Here is a 19,599-nt window from a genome sequence, read left to right on the forward strand (position 1 = left end):
CTGCAGCGGGATGACTGGGCTGGGCTGGGAGCTTGTCTGGCAGCTTCTACTGAGCAGCTAATAGTATAACAACCCGGCTTTGATAAATCTGAACTAATTACCCCTCTTAATTAAAGTCTTTAGCAGTTGTTTCACTGTTTTGGCAAGAAAACAGGAGAGACTTGCAGTTAGAAAACACCAGAGCCCAAGCTCACAGCGGAGCTGCTGATTAACACTTGAAGCATTTCAAGGACCTGGCACCCGCCACAGTTTGGTTTTCATCCATGTTTCCTCCTTGAATGGAGGTATATTCGTCTACAAACATACATAGACACATAAAAACATGCAGGCTCCCTTTGCCAGCTGTGTACAAGTCAGTATGTGCCTTCAGGATATGAACAATAGATCCCCCATCTACAAGGCATCCTTGTAATCCTGTGTGAAGATGCATATTACATGCACCTTCCAGATATGTTGTTCTCACTTAACTTTGCACCACAAATACATCCGATGGTCCAGGACAAAGATGTGCTCCTGTTAGAAAGCTCCACATCTTCTATCTTTGAGCTGAATCAAATTTCCTTAGTTTACCAGAGTTGTAACAATTTGCTCTTATTTGGAGAGACTATTATTTGCTCTTGGTGAATTTTTCAGAACATTGGGCGGTACTAATCCATGGTTGACTATTTTAAAAAAGAAGGCTGAGGGGGTCAGAATCAGTGATCTCTAGCTGAAAAACAGGAACAGAGCCCTGAAGGTTGTTGATTAAATAAGCATGTTCCAAGGATTTATTTCCAACAGTCAATGAATCAGTTTTCACGTGCAAGAATCAAAACCAAAATTTCAACTTCAAATTCATCCATAATGAACCACCCTTATCTAACGTGTATGTGTGCATATGTGCATGTGCGCTCATGAATGTGGCATGTGTCTTAACAGACACATCTATGCGTGTATATATAACATACACACAGAGTTTTTTTGACCTCAGGGAAAGAGGAAATGGTAATAAACAATCGGCAGGCATTTTGAGATTGCAGAATCAACACAATGGGAATATATACAATAATAAAATAAAAACGGTTGCAGCATCACCGCGTAGGATAATACAGATCTCAATAAATACAGCAGAAAATTTGTTTTAAAAAACAAAAGAAACACAATCTCTCCACCCGAGATGAAAGTCTTTCCAAATTAAAAAAAAAAAATCAGAACACAAACAAACCCCCAAGTTTTCTCATAATTGTTAGTGCCTATATAGCATATAATACAGGAAACCATGTAGCAGGTGCATGCAAGAGGCGAAAAGACCGGGGGATTCAGAGGCTTCTGGTTGGCGCTAACGCGTGGGGCCCAACATGCCCTGGGTTCTACAGACGAGTTTGGGTAGAGAGGTCCAGCTCTATTCCGCCAGCTGTCTCGGGAGTGGGGACCCCGGCTGGGGTGGGGAAGAGACTTTGGCCTTGATCACTGGTGGCCCGGATGGAGCCCAGGCTGCAGGGGCCCCGGGGGCGGCAGCGGCGGCGGCAGAGCCGCCAGAGGCTGCAGCGTCGCCGGCGGCGGCGGCGGCTGGAGAGGGGGCGACGGGTCGGCACCTGGCTCCCCAGCCGACGCGCGCGGCAGCCCCAGGCCGCTGTCGTGTAGCTTCCGGACGTGCTTCTTGAGGTCAAAGTTCCGGCAGAAGCCCTTGCCGCACGTGGGGCAGGTGAAGGGCTTCTTGTCGTTGTGCGTGTGCATGTGGAACGTGAGGTTGTAAACCTGGTGGAAAGCCTTGTTGCAAATATTGCACTTGAACTGCTTCTCCCCGCTGTGGGTCAGCTTGTGGTTTTTGTAATTCCCTGCAACAGACAAACGACAGGGACGTGGACCTGAAAAGAGCTTGAAAAGGGAGGAGCAGACGATGGAGGGACCAGGAGGCGGGAGAAGAGGGGCCAATGATCCGACAGCCCCGGGCAGGACTTAGCTGCCCACCTGCACTCGGCTCCCCGAAGTTATTTTAAAATATCGACCATGAAGTCGTTCCCGCCACATTTCAATACAGTAGTTATTAATCCAATTCTATAAAACAAGAACAAGAAGTTAAAAAGAAATACCCCCTCTGTGTACGAGCCGTGCCTTTGTCTAATCCCACTTACGGGTTGGAGGTTGGAAAGGCAACGCACGCGCCGGTAACTAGATGCACTTAAAACACATCTTCCAAAACAGCCCCCAGAACTGAGGGCTTTCGGTAAGACTCCCGCGAAAGACACCGCCTCCTGGGTTCCATACCTTTTTGATGAAATCCTTTGCCACAGAATTCACACACAAACGGTTTGTAGCCTGCGTGTATTCGGGTATGCGTGTTTAAAGTAGAACTTCTATTAAACGCTTTGCCACACTGGTTACATTTATGGGGTTTTTCCTAAGCGGAAAGAAGAAACAAGCAGGGAAGTGAAGGTACTTTGTTAGTGAGTGGAGTCTGAAAAACTCAAAACACTGTCATGCTCTCCCTCATGCTTTTAAGCAGAACAAAGGCAAACAGTGCCGGCATTTCCCCCTCGTCCAGCCGGCACATTTCAAACAAACCTTAACTGTAAGGAGCAAGAGTCTATCGGCCATTAAAACAAAAACAAAACAGTTCGGAAACAAACCAGGTGAAATTGACACAGTCGAACACACCTGGGTGTGGATGATCTTGTGTCTGCACAGGGTGCTGGCTTGCCTGAAGCCCTTTCCACACACTTTGCAAACGAAGGGTCTGGCTCCTGTGTGCACCGGCATGTGACGGGTTAAGTTATAGTGCGCGTTAAAGACCTTAAAATTAAACACAAGTACAACAGGTTAGCCCAAACAGCCCTTGGAGAACACCCCCGGGTAGAGGAAAGGGAAGGAGGTGATAACAGTCTAACAAGTGTATACAAATAATTACAAAATAAATTTAGAAGGAAGGAAGACTTACCGCCCCCTGCCCCCCGCCCCCCCCCCCGCCCCCCCAGGACTTGCCTTTCCACACACTTCGCAAGTGAAAACTTTGGGTTTGGTGTTTGGAGAGCCTCGGCTGAAGTCAGAGGTTTTGAATGCTATTTTTTCCGACAGAAGCTGGGCGCTTTCTTTCATATAGTGCTGCAGCTGAGCCTGAGACAAGTCTTTGAAAGCTACTCCCGAGGGGTACTTCTCCACCGACGGGACCACCAGTTTATTCCTTTCGGCTAAATACGTTTTTGGCTGCGGGTGCAAAGGGGAACTGAGAAAGTAGGAGGCCACCGGGTGGATGTTGACGCCGGCCGCCGGGTGGCACGGGCCGTCACCTCGGTTCAGGTAGCACAGGGCGCCCATGGCGTGGAAAGAGGAATGGTTGACCACCCGCGGCCTTACCAGCTTGTACTGCTGCAGCGGCAGCGCGTCGCGGGCCAGGTCACTCTTGAGGCTCAGCGCGCAGTTGAGCAGGTCGCTACAGCTGAACGCGGGCGCCGCGGGTGTTGCGGCCGGGGCCCCCGGAGTCTCCAGACTCGCCTTCCGGGGCTCCGAGCCCGTCATCCCCGCCTTGGGGTTCGTGTCGTACGCCACAGGCACGAAGGGAATCATGCAGGGGATCGACGAGTTAAGATGCAGCGAGTGCTTGGGGTCCCCTTTGGGCATGGCTCCCTGCAGGAAGTGGGGGACGGGCAGGGCTTTGGGCTCGGGGGTGCGTGCCATGATTCTTTCGATGGAGAAAGCCAAGGGTTTGGAGGTGTTCATCACGTTGCCCCGGGCCGGAGCAGTCGCTAACATTTTGGCAGTCGCGTTGTGGCAGCTACTGTCCATGTCGGAGTCGCCGGCGTCCGTCGTCAGCCGGGGCCGGGTTGCGCCGTCGTTGCCTTGTTCCCTGCTTGTCACAGACCTGCGGAGAGGGGGACGGGCACCATCACCACCAGCAGCCTCTTCCTCCTCCTCCCCAGCATCACCAGCCGAACCTGCCTGCCCAGCCCAATGGACTCCTGCCAGCCCATCGCAGAGTTCTTGGCGCACCAATGACTCGGGGACAATCACTACTTATTTCTATCAATAGAAAGTGTTGTGTCAATAACGCAGCCAAGATCTCGCCAATCGTTAACTTCCAAGAGGAGAAGGTAAACTAGATAATTGCTCAGTTCGCTTCCAACAGTCAACAGGAAAACTTTTTTTTCCCCCTCGGCAGTCAGTGACTACTTTTCATTGGTGAGTGAGGTTCCCCCGCCCAGAAGAGGCGGGGGCGCTCTCCTCCGCGCGGCTGGCCCTCCCCTCCGCGCACACACTCCTGCGCGCACACTTCGGGCTCCTCCACCCGCCCCCCGCCCCCCGCCCCCACTTTGCTTTTTCCTCTCTCTTTTTAATTCTCAATCTGCTTAACCAGGCTTTAGAGGCCAAGCAAATCTGAGATCAATTTTCTCGTTTAGCTCTAAATGACATCATCTAAAATCATTGTGCAAGGGCTAAATAAGGAAACAGACTCTAATTCAGGGGCAAACGCCAGGCTATATTTATCAAACGCCAGGCTCTAGAAAGCCACGGCCAGGAAGCCTCCGGCAGCGAAAGCCTGTCCTTCCCCGCGTGGTTCCTCCGGGCCGGTGCTGGACCCGGGTGGGAGCCGCGCCTTCTCCTCCGCAGTCTCTCTCTTCCTCTGGGGCCCGGGACCGAAGGCTCCCGGAATCCCGAAGTCTCCGCGGCCCGAACCGACTCTGGACCATTTGGAAGACGCCAGCAGGTAACTGGCCTCCCTAAATGCCCCTGAGAATTAAAGGCCTTCGGAGGCTTGTTTTGTGTTTGTGGTTTTGTAAGTGCGATGCCATGACAAAAGCTTGGGAAAGACACGCTCCATCCACAAAGTTGAGGGGTGGCAGGGAATAAGCGGGAGTCGCATCAAAAGAAACCTCGACTAGGACCGAGCCCACTCCCGCCCCCCTCACCCACAGATATACGCGCGCGCTCTCCCGGAACGAGTCTTTTAAGTACCTGCGCTGAGCTAGAGCTCTCTCGGAGCATTTAAAATAACTGTTGGGCAGAGAAGGGAAGCAATCTTATTGATTCCCCCCTCCAATCTTCTGACTGCTGGTGTCCGCACACCTCCCCAAAGAAGCGCGGGCGACAGCCAGGGTGAGTGTGCAGGGGGGCAAATGGGGGCGATGAGCACAGCGACCTGCCTGCGCTCCGGGAGTGGCCTTATCCGCGCTTCCGTCTCGGAGGGAGCGCTTGGAGACTCTGTCCTGCAACGCCTCTCTTCCAAGCGCCCTCTGGGTGTGGCGCCTGGGCCAAAACTCCCCAGGAGTTGTTGCAGAGCTTAAGGAGTGTTCCCGGAAGACTCCCGGGCCAGCGACTTCGGCAGCGCGGGTTCTCACCGCTCAGGCCGGCGCGGCCAGGTGCGCTCCGGGCGCAGCGGTGCGCACGGTCCTGGTCGCTCCCCTTGGCCAGCCTGCGATCGTGCAGAGCTTAGCCTCGCGGCCAGATGTGCTAGTGCCCGGCAAGCACTAGCCGCTGCACCGGAGGGACGTGGGAGGCGGGAGCTCGCGCCGGGAGGCAGAGGAACAGCGCAGAGATGCCAGCCCCCGGGTCTCGCGGCCTGCAAGCCCTTGTGAGTGGCCACCCGCAGCAGCGCAGGATGCCATCTACCTGGTGAGTTACCCCGAATGGGTGCGTGTAGAACGGGTGGTGGCGGGTGCCAGACATCGGGCCAAGCGGGCGTGGGCGTCCTCTTCCAGCAGCAGCGATGGAAAGGGTCGCCGGTGGGAAGCTGGATGCGAGCAGACTAGAAACCCTGGAATTGTTGAGCCGCTGATAAATTACACACCGAATGCAAAGTTGGACCCCAAGCGGAGGAAATTGACCTCAAAATACTCCAAAACAGTTCCTTTCTCCTACCCCATTGCCCCGCAGAAGCTAGGGGCCACCCTCTCTGTCCTTTTTGGGGGATCTATCCCGTCTCTGCCCGGCGGGCCAAGGAGAGTGGAAACCGAGAGAATGTGGGCTGGGAGAGCCGGAGAGATGCCCAACCGCGAAGCAGAGCAGCTGGCTGGATGGGGGTGAGGGGGTGGGGGAAGCCCAATTGCTAAGGAGATGGGGGAGGAGGCGTGAGTCCTATTGGAAGTTGAAGGTAGCCGAAGGGCCAGGTGGGGGGAAGGTCCAGATGCGACCGACCTCAGCCACTAGGCCTGCAAGTGCCCGGTTTCAGGTCTCGAGGTGGCGCCGGGCTGAGAGGACAGATGCCGCGGTAGAGAAGTGCAGAATGGGGCGAGCGCAGAGCGCGGGCCGGGGTCCCGGAAAACGCACCACGCCTCCGGGGGCACTTCGGAGCGGTCCTCGGCCCAAGCCCAGTCACCCAGGGTGTGCCCAGGCTGGAAACTGTCTTTCCGTTTGCTGTTGGGGCCGCCGAACCTGTGTCTTCTCCCCTGCTCAGACAAAGAGTGCCGGACGGCTTTGCTAAGGGAAAGCGGGGGTGGGGGTCCCACGACAGATGGATCGCGGTTAAGAATTTAATTGCTGCCTTTTGGGGGCGGATCAGGTTTCCTTTCCTACCTGCCGGTTCTCAACATCGAAAAATCCGCCCCACCCCCCCAACTGCTGCACGCCTCCGAAGCAGTGCCAGGTTTAAAGGAAAAAGCAAAGAAGCACGAAACTGCCCGACTCTGGAAAGCTTTGGAGCGCTTAGCTGACATGTACAACTCACCCGCTGCCGGAACGTTACCTGTCTCCTTGCCTGAATGCCACCAGTTTGTTTTACGTTCGTCGCGTGTCTCTCCCTCTTCTCCCCCTCCCCCACTCCCTCCTCCTTAACGGCAAAGAGCCTTGATTTGACCCCGGTAAATTTCTCCTTCATCGGACACTGAACTATAAAGGAAAATTATTGGCTAAAGTATATGTATTTGGTAGGGTTAATATTTCAATGGTTTGCTTTTCACTGGTCTCTTGCTGATTTGCCTTTTTGACAAGTGTTATGTGAAAGTATAGTGCCATTTGAGTAACACAAATATCGCAAAGTAGCAATTATATCCGTCCTTTACTAGACTGGATCTTCCTTACCCTAAAGACTGAGGAGGTGCTTTATAAATCCAGGTCTTGTGAGTCTAACACTCTCTGAATATTTTCCATTAAAAAAACTAACCTATGTTAATTTTAAAAAATCTTTATTAAGTTAGGACTCTGAAACAAAATGCACAACATTCAGCAAATCTTCCATTTTATTAACAAATCTATCCAGTACTTTGGGTTTTTCCCAAGCACATTTGGAAAATAACAATAACAAAAACACCACCGATGAAAGCAGAGCTTATTTGACAAATTTAGAGGCTTCTGTAACAGTTGAACACTTTAAAATTGCCTGTTAAAAGAATGCAAAAGAGACCTGTTTGTTTTGTTAATGGCAAAATAGAAACTTGGTTTCTTTGGATTTTCTTGGAGAATCCTATAATCCCCCTTTGCTCACTAGAACTGACGATTAAGTATCCTTCCCCTTCCCTTCCACAGAAAGGCTACTTGAAATCCTCATGGAAGGTGAATTTCAAATGGGTGGTTTATCTTGCATGAGATGGGTAAGGGAAGCAGAAAAACCTTTGGTAGGAAGAAACCAGATAACAAACTCTAACTTAAGACTTTCTGAGAAAAGAAGAAAGTTCTGTTTTGCAAAAGTAATTTAAAGTTCTTTTTTCTAGGTAATCTGATTTTCATCTCAATGCTTCCTAACCTGTGTTCTTGATATTTTTCAAGAACTTGCATAATGTTCACAGGCTTTTCATTTACGTACCTGTCACAAGGAAATGCCATTACGGGTCATGATTAGTGCAATCTGCAATAGAAGACTATATAATAGAGCCATCAGTTACCAAATAATCCACAATCTTTAACCTCTTCTTTGATGTCACAAAATACTGCTGAATATTTAAAAAATAAAAAGTAGACTGGGAAACACTATAATGTATTCATCCTCCTCCCAAGTGCACTATTTCATCCCCAGTCACATTTTTAAGGTTTTTAAGGTTTTCAGAGCTTTCCAACATCTACCACCCCCACCTCTTAATCAAAAGCAACTATTCAGCTTTCTTTTTGCTTCTTATTAGTTATTGAAAGCTAAAAAAGAGAGAAGAGATTATGATGATGACCCCTTACACTTTCCCAGGCATTTAGATTCATCCCCACTTTTTTCCTATTTAATAAATAGTACCAGGGGTAATGTACTTCCTTCTAGAGGAGGAAAAACATTCATAAATTCTCCTACAGTTTTGCTCAGTCTTTATCTCGGACTGGTCTTTTGTTATTTCTTGTGTGTGATGGAGGCGGGTGATGGAATAGGACACAAATAGGAAGGGTCTGCAGAGTTCAAGGAAAGAGTCTGTTGTGTTCCTCTGATTAGTTCAGGAATATACTGTGAGAACTAACTTTCCAGGACATTAACAAATACACGGGCCAAGAGTTCAGATTTAAGGCTTCTACTTCTGCTTTTGGTAGTTTGGTAACAAATAAGGAATTCTTGCTAATTTCATAAAGCACTTGAAAGGCAGTAAGTATCACAGGTTAGGAGTTGAGGAGGTTAGTTAACTGGAAGACCCCTCCTTTCTTTTGAGGGAGGAGGGGTGGGGATATGGCTTATTTATCCCTAGGTCTTTGTTGTTATACTCTTTTTTTCATATTAGGGTTTCCCTTAAACCAAATGCAATTATTCCCCTCAAAACAGCATTTGCATATTAGGTCAGTTTGTCAGAGTAAATGAAGAGCCCCAAAGGTGAGAGCTGGTAATGAGCTGGCAGGACACCTGCCCTGGGTCTGCTTCTGCCCTTCCACTAACGCTGGGCTTTTTCTCACCCGTTCCCACAGGCCTGTGAACTGTTTTCCCTACAGACAACCAGGCTGCGATTCAGGGTTGGACTTGATGGAAAATGAAGTTTATAAACATGCAACCCAATTTCTCCAACGTATTGGAGGAGCTGCCTAGAAGTTAAGCAACAAAAAAACCAGCAAAGTTTTTCTGGTAATTTACAACGATGTTACTGAAACCCGGCAAGTGAACAATGAGAAGAAGGATACCTCAAGTAGGCTCTTGTCCTGCATTGATAGCACGGTTATGCAATTGGCCGCTGAACGTTTTGCCGCAGTCGGGGTATTTTTTTGAAGGTGCTTTTTTGGTCAAAATAAAAACTGTATTTAACACACAACGCGAATCTTTTCTTGATATTACGCACGAGGTTTAGAGCGGTTTTTATTTAACAAGTTTCTTCCTTATCTCTCACGAAATAAAAGTCGACAGGACCATTCAAATAACAGCAATGAACGAGCTTAGCAAAACGGAGAAACAATCGAGGTAAATCACAATCTTTGGTCGAGAAAGAACTTTCTGAGAGTCGTTTATAAATTCAGTTACCTCCCCGGACCTCGGCCGTCAGAGCGCCCGGCGCCGACCTTCAGCGCTCGGGTGCCTGGGCCTCCATCACCGCCTCGGCGGTACCTTGGGGGTGCCTTGGCGCCCCCAGCCCCGGCCTCCGAAGGGGACTGCCTCCCGATGCGGGCGTGGGAGCTCGGGTGCCGGCCTCACTCCCGATATACAGGCCGGAGCTGAGCCAGGTGATAGAAGCCCGAAGTGAAACACAAAAGCTGACCCACTCTCCCCGGCCGGAGTCTCCATTCATTGGCTCTTGCTCAGGAGTCCCAAACAGTTCAAATGACGTTAGCGAGACCGAGGGCGGCCGGGCTCCGCGCGGTGGCCTTGGAGAGGCCTCGGGGCGGTGGCTCCGGCCTCCAGGAGGGGGCCGGGAGCTGGGGCGCCGCTCCGACCGCTCGACCCTCCCTCCCCGCCCGCCGCGCGGTGCCGATGCCGGTCCAGCCGACTCCGCGGCACCGGTTGGTCCTCCGGGGTGCCGGGTCAGCCAGTGCCGCGCGCTCGCCGACCTGATCCCTCTAACCTCGGGCCCTGGGGACCACCACCAGCCCCGGGGGCCCCGCGGCCCCTCCCGGGCGCGATCACGCTCCTCCCTCTCCCCGCGCACCCCAGCGGATCCTGCAGCGGCTGCCCTCCCTCCGGCCCCGAAGGCTGCGAGAAGGGGGGGTCTCCAAAACCTCCAAAGGGTTTCGGGAGAGGGAGGGGGTGCTGGATCGGGTTTAAAGCCCGCGTTAACAGATGGCAGAGAAATCGTGTTTGTAAAGTTTTTGAACAGAACATCTGCTAATAGACTTGCTTTGACGACTCAGAGAGTAACTGAAGGGTCATTGAATCTAGTTGTCAGGTGAAAGAAAACAGGCCTGACGCGGTGACACGCCCAAGAAGGAACTAGAGCATCTTTTTATTAGTTTTGCCCGTCATTTTGACTTGCCCGGCGAACACTTTCTTAAGCCAATTTTATATGGAGACGGTGGGGAGGGGATACCTCTGAGTTCTCCCTCCAAAACATTTCAGTCCATTGTCCTGTACTGTATTTTTGTAGCCCTCCTCCCCGCCCCCACGAAGAATCATTTCGGGCCCTTTTGCTTGAGCTTAGAATTCGTTCGTGTCTTCTGACGGTCCTGGGGAATGCGAGGGAATTTTCCAACTAGATTATCCTGTTTTAAGATAATTTCCTTCTACCTTACCCTTTTGCCCCCACCCTCCAATTTGCCCTTTTATTCCGGGTCCTGAACTCTCCCTGTCAAGCCCCTCTTTTTTTCTCCCCTCTTCAAATGAGGAGATGGGACGGCTGTCCACAGAGCCCAATGCCCCCGCCGCCACCTGCGGGGGGCTTCCCCAGTCCTGAAGCTGAGGAATCGCTCAGCCACTGGCCGGCCCCCTTTTCTCACCTCAGTGGGGGCGGACGCCCTTCTGCGATCCCCACCACCTCCCTCCCTAAGGCCTCTCTCAGACCAGATCCCACAGCTGTTGACCCTTTTCCAAGAGTTGAGCTGTAACACCCACGCCAGGAAGATCCCAAGATGAGGCTTGATCCGTCATTAAGGAATCTGACAACTTTTACCATGTTAGGTTAAATCATTGCCTTCTTAGTTTGAAGTAATTTGGAAGTCCTTTTTTCCTTTTCTCTTCCCACCGCCTCTTCTTTAAGTTCAGTTGAGCCTTTGAATTGCACGAACAGTGGGGCTGCTGCCCTCGGAGTTTCCCCTCGGTCTCGCAGAGGAATAGGCTGCAGGAAACCCCGCGAAGCTACGCCGCCCGCGTCCATGCGGACCTTGGCCGCAGAGAAACCGCATTCCGCGAACCGCGGTGACCTCGACGGCCGGCTGACGTCCGGAACGCGGCCCGCCGCGGCTCCTGGGACGGCTGGGCGGCTCTGATTCTCTGCAGACCCGCGAGGTCGAGGGCGGGGAGGCAAGCTGGGTCCGGGTAAAAAGCGGGAGGAAGAAACAAGGCTGTGAACCATTCAAAGGCTGAATGGGGTCGGGTTCCTGCTGCAAGTGGAGGCGGGGGTGGAGGGGGGACCCTCTTCGGTCTAACCCTGTGATTCACAGCTTCTCAGAAATTTACATAACACAAGGGCGTCGATGTAAACCTAAAGGACAAAAATAATAATTCGACAGCACATATTCCGTTTTTCGCACCATGGGCCTGGATATGTTCCCGGTGTTGGCACAGTCGCTCATTCCCTGAGCTTTTTGCTCACGCGGGAGAGTAACTGAAGTTTCACAACAGTGTTGAAAGGAAAGGCAGAGAGGGAGAAAAAAAAAAGGGAGAGAAATAGAGATTGGCTTTAGTGATGCTGATTTAGATTTCTCATTGATGGCAAAAGAGTTCTAAAAATTGAGAGCATATGCTGTGTTCAAAAGGCAGTGGACATGAGAGTAATTGGGGTCCCTCACTTTCCAAAGGACCTGTTCCCCTCTTATTTGGCTAACGTGGACCTTTTATCCGTAAAGCAAATTCACTACCTTTTAATATTAATAGGAAATTCCAATTTATTATTACCCTAGATAAGTGAAGACCGACCCCACTGTCAACCTGGCTCCAACTGACCAACATAAATGTAAGACCCAAACGCAAAACACAGTAGCTACAAAATATATGTAATTGCTGTCTTATCTTTTGGATTAGGTTATTTTCTTTCTGCATTTGAACTCAGATGTATGTGTTCAGTGGCTCGGTGGTATACAACTCTTTGGGAGCGCATAGACTGCAGGCCGCCAGGCTCCTCTGTCCATGGGATTCTCCAGGCAAGAATACTGGAGTGGGTAGCCATTCCTTTTGCCAGGGGATCTTCCTGATCCAGGGATCGAACCCCTGCCTCCAGCATCTCTTTCATTGGAAGGTGGATTCTTTACCGCTGGGGATTGCTGCTGCTGTTCAGTCGCACAGTTGTGTGTGACTCTTGGCGCCCCCCTGGACTGCAGCATGCCAGGCCTCCCTGTCCCTCACCGTTCCGGAGTTCACCCAAATTCAAATTCTGGAGCCCTGCTGGAGGCATTTTCTTAATGATTCCCTGTGCAACACGGGGCAAGGGAAAACCTAAGGATAAGGTTTGTGGGATCCCAGTGTGTCCCCTTATTTTAGCGTGAGAGCGCACTGGTGTAGGTGCTCTTTGGGCTGGTCTATACCTCCGCCGAGTGCTTCCGGCCGGCAAGTCTAGTCCGTCTGCGGGTGAGCAGTGGCACGCTCCCCTCTTGTTCAGTTGCCGAGGTGGTTGTCATTGGAAATTAGAAAGAGGAAAGGCCTTTTTTCTCCCATCTCTGCCTTCCTTCATCTGACTGTTATTTCAGCCTCCCATTTCTCTGCAAAACCTGTGTGCAAAGTTGGCCACATTCTCTAACATTCAGTCCAACCCATTAGCAGTTTACAGTTATTTTAATTTCTGGAGCTTTTAGTTAAACCTGTATAGGCAGGGACTTAAGAGGAGAAAACATCTACTTTTTCAAGTATGCAGTGAATTATGCCTCCACTAAGCGCCCCCACCCCATTGCTGCCCCATAAAGGGTAAATAATAATCCTCTTTTCTCCTCTTTGTTTTTTCCTATCCTTTTATAGCTAGTTTCTTCAATTAGCCATTGAAATTGAGAAACTTTCCTCCCCTCTAAGAAACTTCTTCTTTGTAAGTACTTCTACCAATGTGTCCCAGACATTTTCAGGGCTGAAATAAATGATGCCAGTTTGGCGTCCTGCTTTGGCCTGCTAGCCAGGGAGTGCCAGCTTGTGGAGGGCCACACAGCTAGTGGACTCCTTGTTAACCAGAATGGATGGTGGCAGTTCCTCTTTGCCTTGAATTGTTTTCCTGTAAAATGGGACTAAATCAAAGCCCACTTTATTGTTGGGAGGCTTTGAGATTGAAAAGAGATTTCAAAATAAAACTACTTTGCATATGAAAAGCTATCCATCACCTTGTTAAAAAGTTAAGCTATAAACTTTTCCCAAATGTTCTTCAGACAACTGTATTTTAAAACAACTGTCCTGCTCAATGATTTGCTTTCTGGTTATAGACATGGACATGCTAAAATACACTTGAAGAATCTCATTTGCTAAATTATTTTTTTCACAATCTTGAGGACTTTCCTTATCCTTGGGGGCCTGCTCTCCCACATCCAGCCTTGAGTTCCCCAGAGGACAATTTCTTCTGTAGATGTGCGAATTAACCTTTCACAAAAGCTTTTCAAAAACCCCAGTTTGATTAAAGCAGATTTCATCTCTTTAGAAGCTGTTATGCATTTCTAAAATTAATCAAATTTCTGATAGACTGTCCTAATAATATGAAAGAACACACCTAGCAATCACCCAGTGTAACAAAACTGCCCAGTTTGAATAAATGACTATAAATAAGCTTCTTCAATATAGCAACTTTGATGTATTTTTAAACAAATTATTACCCAGCTTTGGGTGTGTTTGTGGGGAGTGGGGAAGAGTGCTTAACAAAAGCCCTCCCCTGATACAATCTGCTGCTACCCTGGCATTTCTGGGTTTCACTTTTCGACTTTTTGAAATTGAGTCCTGTTGAGTTCTGACCTTTTACTAATATAACCCCTTTTAATGAATTTTTTTTCTACCTCCCTACCAAAATCTCCTTCCGAAGTTACAATTAGTTTTGCTTCCTTGGCATTTTAAGGAAATACCCAGAACAACAAACTTCAGCATTTAAAGTTTCCTTTCTGGCATTAAGACCCAAGAGCGGTGTTACCAGTTGGATGTCAGAAAGGGGCGGTGTTAAAAGGCAAACCAGGGACTTCCCTAGTGGTCCAATGGTTAGGAATCTGCCTTGCAACAAAGCAGGGGTTCCATTCCCTGGTAGGAGAAATAAGATCCCACAGGCCAGGGAGCAGCTAAGCCCACATGCCTCAACTACTGAGCCCAGGTGCTCTAACTGGAGAGTCCGTAGGTGGCAACAGAAGATCATGCATGATGCAACTAAGACCCAATGAAGCTGAATAGATAAATAAATAATTATTTTAACAAAAGAGAGGGGGACAAAAGAAAAAGGCAAACTGGAATTGACAAAGTAGAAAAAGAACTTGACACACCACTTTCAGTTTTTGCAAAGGTGCATACCTGTGTAGAGGTTCCATAAACAAGCCTGTGCCAGGGCCCAGGAAAGAGTGTCTACTCTGCCTGATGGTGCTTGAGTTTGAAATCAACTCTTCACTTCCTCTCGACCAGAGAACCGCTGATCCAAGGGATGGACAACAGGAAAGGAGATTTCAGACAAATCTAGAATATGATTATTGGTTGATTTATTTTTTCATTGCATTGCAAATAAGCACACAAATAAAGCTAACTTTAATAGAAAATTGCAAAGTAGGGGAGATAAAAGTCACCGTGGCATTCCGGAGTGGGAAGCTGGGGGTGGGGCCATGAAATCGTGTTCCCTAGGTCTGTAACTCAGAAAGGTGCAAGCAGGATATCTTAAAGGACTGACGGCCTGAGGAACATCCCTTCAGTATTTTTTTTTTTTTTTTTTTTTTTTAAAGCAGCTCTAGTCCTGGCACGAAGCAGGGCTCGGAATCTTTCTCTTTGGTGAGTGATCAGTTTTTACCTCCGCAAGGCCACCGCGTGCCTGGCCCCGGCACCACCAGGGGCTGGCGTCTTCCCCACCACGGGCATCCTGGTTTGTGACCCTGGACTCGCCCTCGCCCCACGCAGGGTCTCCACGCTATTGGCGTTTATCCAACAGCCTACAAGAGCTGTCAGTTCAACGCTCGGGGCAAGACTCCGTGCTGGCGGTCATCCTCAACGCTGCCGTTTATACTTGGCTGCCAAGGCTGAGGTCCCGAAGGCCGAGGTCAGGATGGCCTTTGACCTCCTCTGCCTCTCTCTTGGTGCCGCTTCGTATTTTCCAAGCGCTTTCTGTGAGACCATCTCTGGGCTGACTCAGGACGTCCTTCTAGCCTCCTTAAACTTTGCAAAACATTAATGAATAGCAATTTGCCCTTGTGAGTCTCTTGAACTCAACCTACTGGGCACAGGCCGAGGCCTGGGATTCCTCGCTTGTGGTTTGACACCCCCAGATCGGAACCGTCCAGTTTTGGAGGCCTTGGCCAACAATATACCCATGTGGACCCCAAGACACGTCTCCAGCGGCCTCCCCTCCCAACCGCAAGGCTGGCGCTCTTTGGAGATAATCGACTTGACTCTCCCTGTCTCCTCCCCTCCCACCAGGCTGGCCGTATAAATAACCCTGGAACTGGACAGTTCTAGCCAGTCGACGGACATGCCAGGGACGGGGCTAAAGGTCCGCCGAGATGACTGTGATCAAGAAGGACCCTGAGCCAACCCGGAGGAACTGGGCTGTGGGAGAGTGGTTGTGTATATTGGCAGAGGCTGACCTCCCACAGTTTCTTCTGAATCCACTCCTACATTCAGAAGTAGTTAACAGGGGACTTCCCTGACAGTCCATCCGTTGAGACTCTGCACTTCCACTGCAGTCGGCCACGGGTTCAATCCCCGGTCAGGGAAATAAGATTCCACATGCCCCAGTGGTATGGCCAAAAAAGAAATACATTAAAAAAAAATTAACAATGGCCACAACTTCTTACACGCCTCTAACTCTCACAATCACCTTCCTTACAGACAGTTTAAGTAACTTGCCTAAGGACAAGAGCTCGGACGAGGGGACAACGTGTAGGTGCTGGGACTCAAACCTAAGTTTTTCTAACTCTAAGGTCGTGGCTTTACGTTCCCGGTAAAGCTGTCAGTGCATTCGCTTCTGGGTAGTTCTTTATATCGGGGTCTTTTTCATCTGGGGGAACACATCGCATTGTTGCCTAGCTTCCTTTCTCTAGATACATAACTCACACTCCAGGGTATCCTTCTCCCTTCAAAGGGTCACGTATAGCACCCGGATAGAGGCTGTGGTTGACTGTCCCTGTGACTTCTGGATAACCCAGTTCTCAGAGCTTTGCGCTCACAGCGCCTCTGCTCCCTTAAAGTGTCTTACTTCAACCTTACAGAGAGGAAGGCAGCTTATTCCAGCCCAAACCCGGGTGCGGGTGGGGTGGGCTCCCAGTTTGGGGGTGGGGCACTTCGGAGCTGTCCCTGCTGCTGGGGGCTACCCCGCTCCTCTTTGCGTCTGCCAGGCCCCTAGACTTGACTCCATCTGCAGCGAAATACCGGGGCCAAGTGAGCCGTCGGCCTTTCCGGAAGGTTCTTGCGGGTCCAGAGAGTCGTACTTGAAGGGAAAAGGAGACCCCCGCCCACGGCGTCTCCCTGCACAGCACTGGGGAGGGGGCGACGTGGGGACTCAGCCCCACCCTTCCGAAGCCCCACACACTAGACCTCGGAGCTCCGGGCTGAGCCCGCGGCGGTGGGATGGGTGGAGGGTTGTCGGCCGGGCGGGGGAGGCGGGGAAGGGCGAGCGCAGAGGTTCGAGGGCCGACTGACTACGCGATCTCCGGGCGAGTCGCCGCCCTGCTAGCGGCGCCTGAACAGCTCTCGGGAACATCGATTTGCCACCTCCCTTTAGGGATCCGGACCGGGAAATTTCCATCTTCTGTGTCGGGAGGAAGAAATAAAAGCGATCGAGCTCTTGCTCTAATTTCTTCCATCGGCCTTTTTACTAAAGGCGTGGCGGGAGGGTCCCTGGGAGGCCCGGGGTGCGCGGGGTGCCGGGTCTGGGGTCTCCGCGGGCCTTCGCGGGGTGGCAGCGGGCGCGCCCCTCTCGCGGCAGAGGGAAGGGGTTTCAGGGTCCAGGAGTGGCGATGGCTGAGCGGCCGCTTCCCCACTAAGGGCGCCTTCCTGGAGCTTAGGGACCCCCTCACCCTCAGTCGCCGTGGGGCCAGATCGGCTGAGCCCCTGCGGGCGCGGCGGGGGCCCAGAGTCGCTTTGCACAACCCGCGCGGTTATTGCAAAAGTAGCAGGAAATCCTTTCTCCAGAGCGAGGGACAATGAACAAGAACTAAAGGGAATTCAAGTGGAAAAACCCGTGAATACAAGAACGACCCACAGCTGGAGCTGTGAGGTTTCCATTAAGCTCTGTGTGGCTCTTTCCCTTTCCGGGAAAAAGGCATTATTATTATTATTATTATTATTTTTCTCCAACAAGTGCTTGGAGAAACTTTCCCTCTAGATGTGTTATTTAACAAACCCATTCCGGCTGGATTAGTTATTTTCTCCTGTACCAGTTACCAAACTGTCCAAAGGTTCCCCCCCCCCCCACCCCCCGACCTTAAGACATTTAGGAGGGTAAAGAGATTCCTTTTAAGTTAAAAATTATTTTCATTTCAAAAATTGTGCTACATTTGTTAGATTTTCAATTAAATTCTTAACTACAAAAAAAAACACAACACTTGGCTTCCTTTTAATAGACAGACGCTTGGGCATTCACCCTCACAGTTACACACACCAATGAACAATAATATATTAAGTTATTTCATGCAGTTTGCAGTTATATTGAAGAGCATTTCTGGGCAAAAACCCCAAAATAACTTTTCATTCTTTTTCAGGGTAACTTTATAAATTTCTGTCCACACACCGTTCTGTGGCTCAAAGGTGAGTCCGCACAGTCCTAATACAACCGTGAGCATCTCCACTACCTGCTGTTGACTGTGGTCCTCTGTGTGAGCCAGTGGAGACTGGAGCCGGGGAGGAAACTTTCAGAAATCTCCTGGGTGTACAAGGGAAGAATACCCAAATTGCGGAGAAGCTACAAGAGGCTGACCAGCAAAGGCTAGTGGGTGGGTGACATAGGTCAGGTCAGCAGCGAGACCCTCCTGGTCCCAAGTAATTTCCCCTACAACACATGCTTTCCCCTTTATTTCTGAATTCTATCAGCTATATATATATATGAATATATATATATATATATATATATATATAATATATGGCTAAGAGAGTGGGGTCATCCATTATTCATTTTAGGACAAAATGGGCCAATTACTCTTAGATATGCTGTGTCAAGGATTTGCCTGGTGGCTCAGTGGTAAAGAACCTGTTTGCCAATGCCAGAGATGTGGGTTTGATCCCTGGGTGGAGAAAATCCCCTGGAGAAGGAAATGGCAACCCACTGCAGTATTCTTGCCTTGGAAATCCCATGGACAGAGGAGACTGGTGCGCTATAGTCCATGGGGTCACGAAGAGTTGGACAAGGTTTAGCAACTGTGTGTGCTCAATCGTGTTCGACTCCTTGCAACCCTTAGGACTGTAACCCGTCAGAGGATGTTCCCGACCCAGGGATCGAATTCCCGTCTCTTGCCACTCTTGCTTGGCAGGTAGATTCTTTACCAGACTTAGCGACTAAACAACAAACAAGCTGTGTCAAAGAAACAGGCATTTGACATAAAGGAAAAGAAGTGTGAGTCATTTCCAAGTAGAAAGCAATTTGAGCTGTGCAGAGCCACCTTGGGGAGGGTACCACTGGGAATTTGAAGGTAGCATGACTGGACAATCGAGGACTTGAAAAAAGGATAGTATTGGCGTGACGGTGGACCAGAAAGCAAAGGACAGCATTCCAAGACAGACTGCCTGTCAACATGGTGGGTCTCTAATCCAGGAAAGGAGAAGAAATGTCCTGTCCTGTCTATCTTGTAGTACAGGGTCTCCTACCCCTAGGGCCCAGCACTAAACGAACACAGTATTTTACAGTATTTTAATTGTGGGCTAGTCTAGGTCAGGCACCAGAATAAACGTGGAGAGCCAAGAAGTTGTTTCACTTCCAGTGCTTCAGAAATTATGTGTACACAAGTTCAGGGGTACCTTCACTTATTCTGCATTAACTTACTTCATTTAAAAATTATTTATGGGGACTTCCCTGGTGGTACAGTGGTTAAAACTCTGTGCTTTCCACTGCAAGGGATGTAGGTTCGATCCCTGGTTGGGGAACTAAGATCACACGTGGATATCATGCAGCCCAAATAAATAAACAACAATTTAAAAAAATTTTATAAATTACTTATGAATGAATGCTGACATATTTTTGAAAAAAAAATTCAAAGATAAATAATAATTCAAAATTATAGCCAGAAAATATTTTGGAGGAAGAAAAAATGTTAATTATTTAATTATCGTTATTTAATGTCAACTGCTAGTTAACATTACTTGCATTTCCAGTATTACTCATTATTAACACTAATTGATAATGTTAACTAGTAGTACATGAGTATGTAGTCAACATTACCTTTGCTATGGAAATGTGCTGTCATAGTAACTAGTTCTTTGAACAAGTGTGTGCCTACTAGCTGGGAAGCAGTGTTAATATCTCATACTCATTTGATTATAAATAAACAAAATAAAAACACAGAGCCAAACTG

At 49.6% G+C, this 19,599-nt stretch overlaps 1 protein-coding gene across 1 annotated transcript; it reads right to left on the minus strand.

Moving 5' to 3' along the window:
- Positions 1 to 1,446: 1,446 nt before the first annotated feature.
- FEZF1 (FEZ family zinc finger 1) lies at positions 1,447 to 3,762 on the minus strand. Its single transcript, XM_061166390.1, has 5 exons — positions 3,334 to 3,762; positions 2,962 to 3,183; positions 2,638 to 2,772; positions 2,248 to 2,380; positions 1,447 to 1,817 (listed from the first exon to the last, which is right to left on the minus strand). Exons 1-5 carry the CDS (start codon positions 3,760 to 3,762, stop codon positions 1,447 to 1,449), a joined length of 1,290 nt encoding a protein of 429 aa, XP_061022373.1.
- Between the last annotated feature and the right edge of the window lie 15,837 nt (positions 3,763 to 19,599).

Source organism: Dama dama, chromosome 18 (genome assembly GCF_033118175.1).
Source record: "Dama dama isolate Ldn47 chromosome 18, ASM3311817v1, whole genome shotgun sequence".
In the NCBI taxonomy this organism is placed as follows: Eukaryota; Metazoa; Chordata; class Mammalia; order Artiodactyla; family Cervidae; genus Dama; species Dama dama.

Coding starts and splice junctions, on each gene's coding strand:
- FEZF1 (XM_061166390.1), bottom strand. CDS start 3,762: ATGGACAGTAGCTGCCACAACGCGACTGCCAAAATGTTAGCGACTGCT. Junction 2,773..2,961: donor CTTGCGAAGTGTGTGGAAAG/GCAAGTCCTGGG, acceptor TTTAATTTTAAG/GTCTTTAACGCGCACTATAA. Junction 1,818..2,247: donor CAAAGGATTTCATCAAAAAG/GTATGGAACCCA, acceptor TGTCTGTTGCAG/GGAATTACAAAAACCACAAG.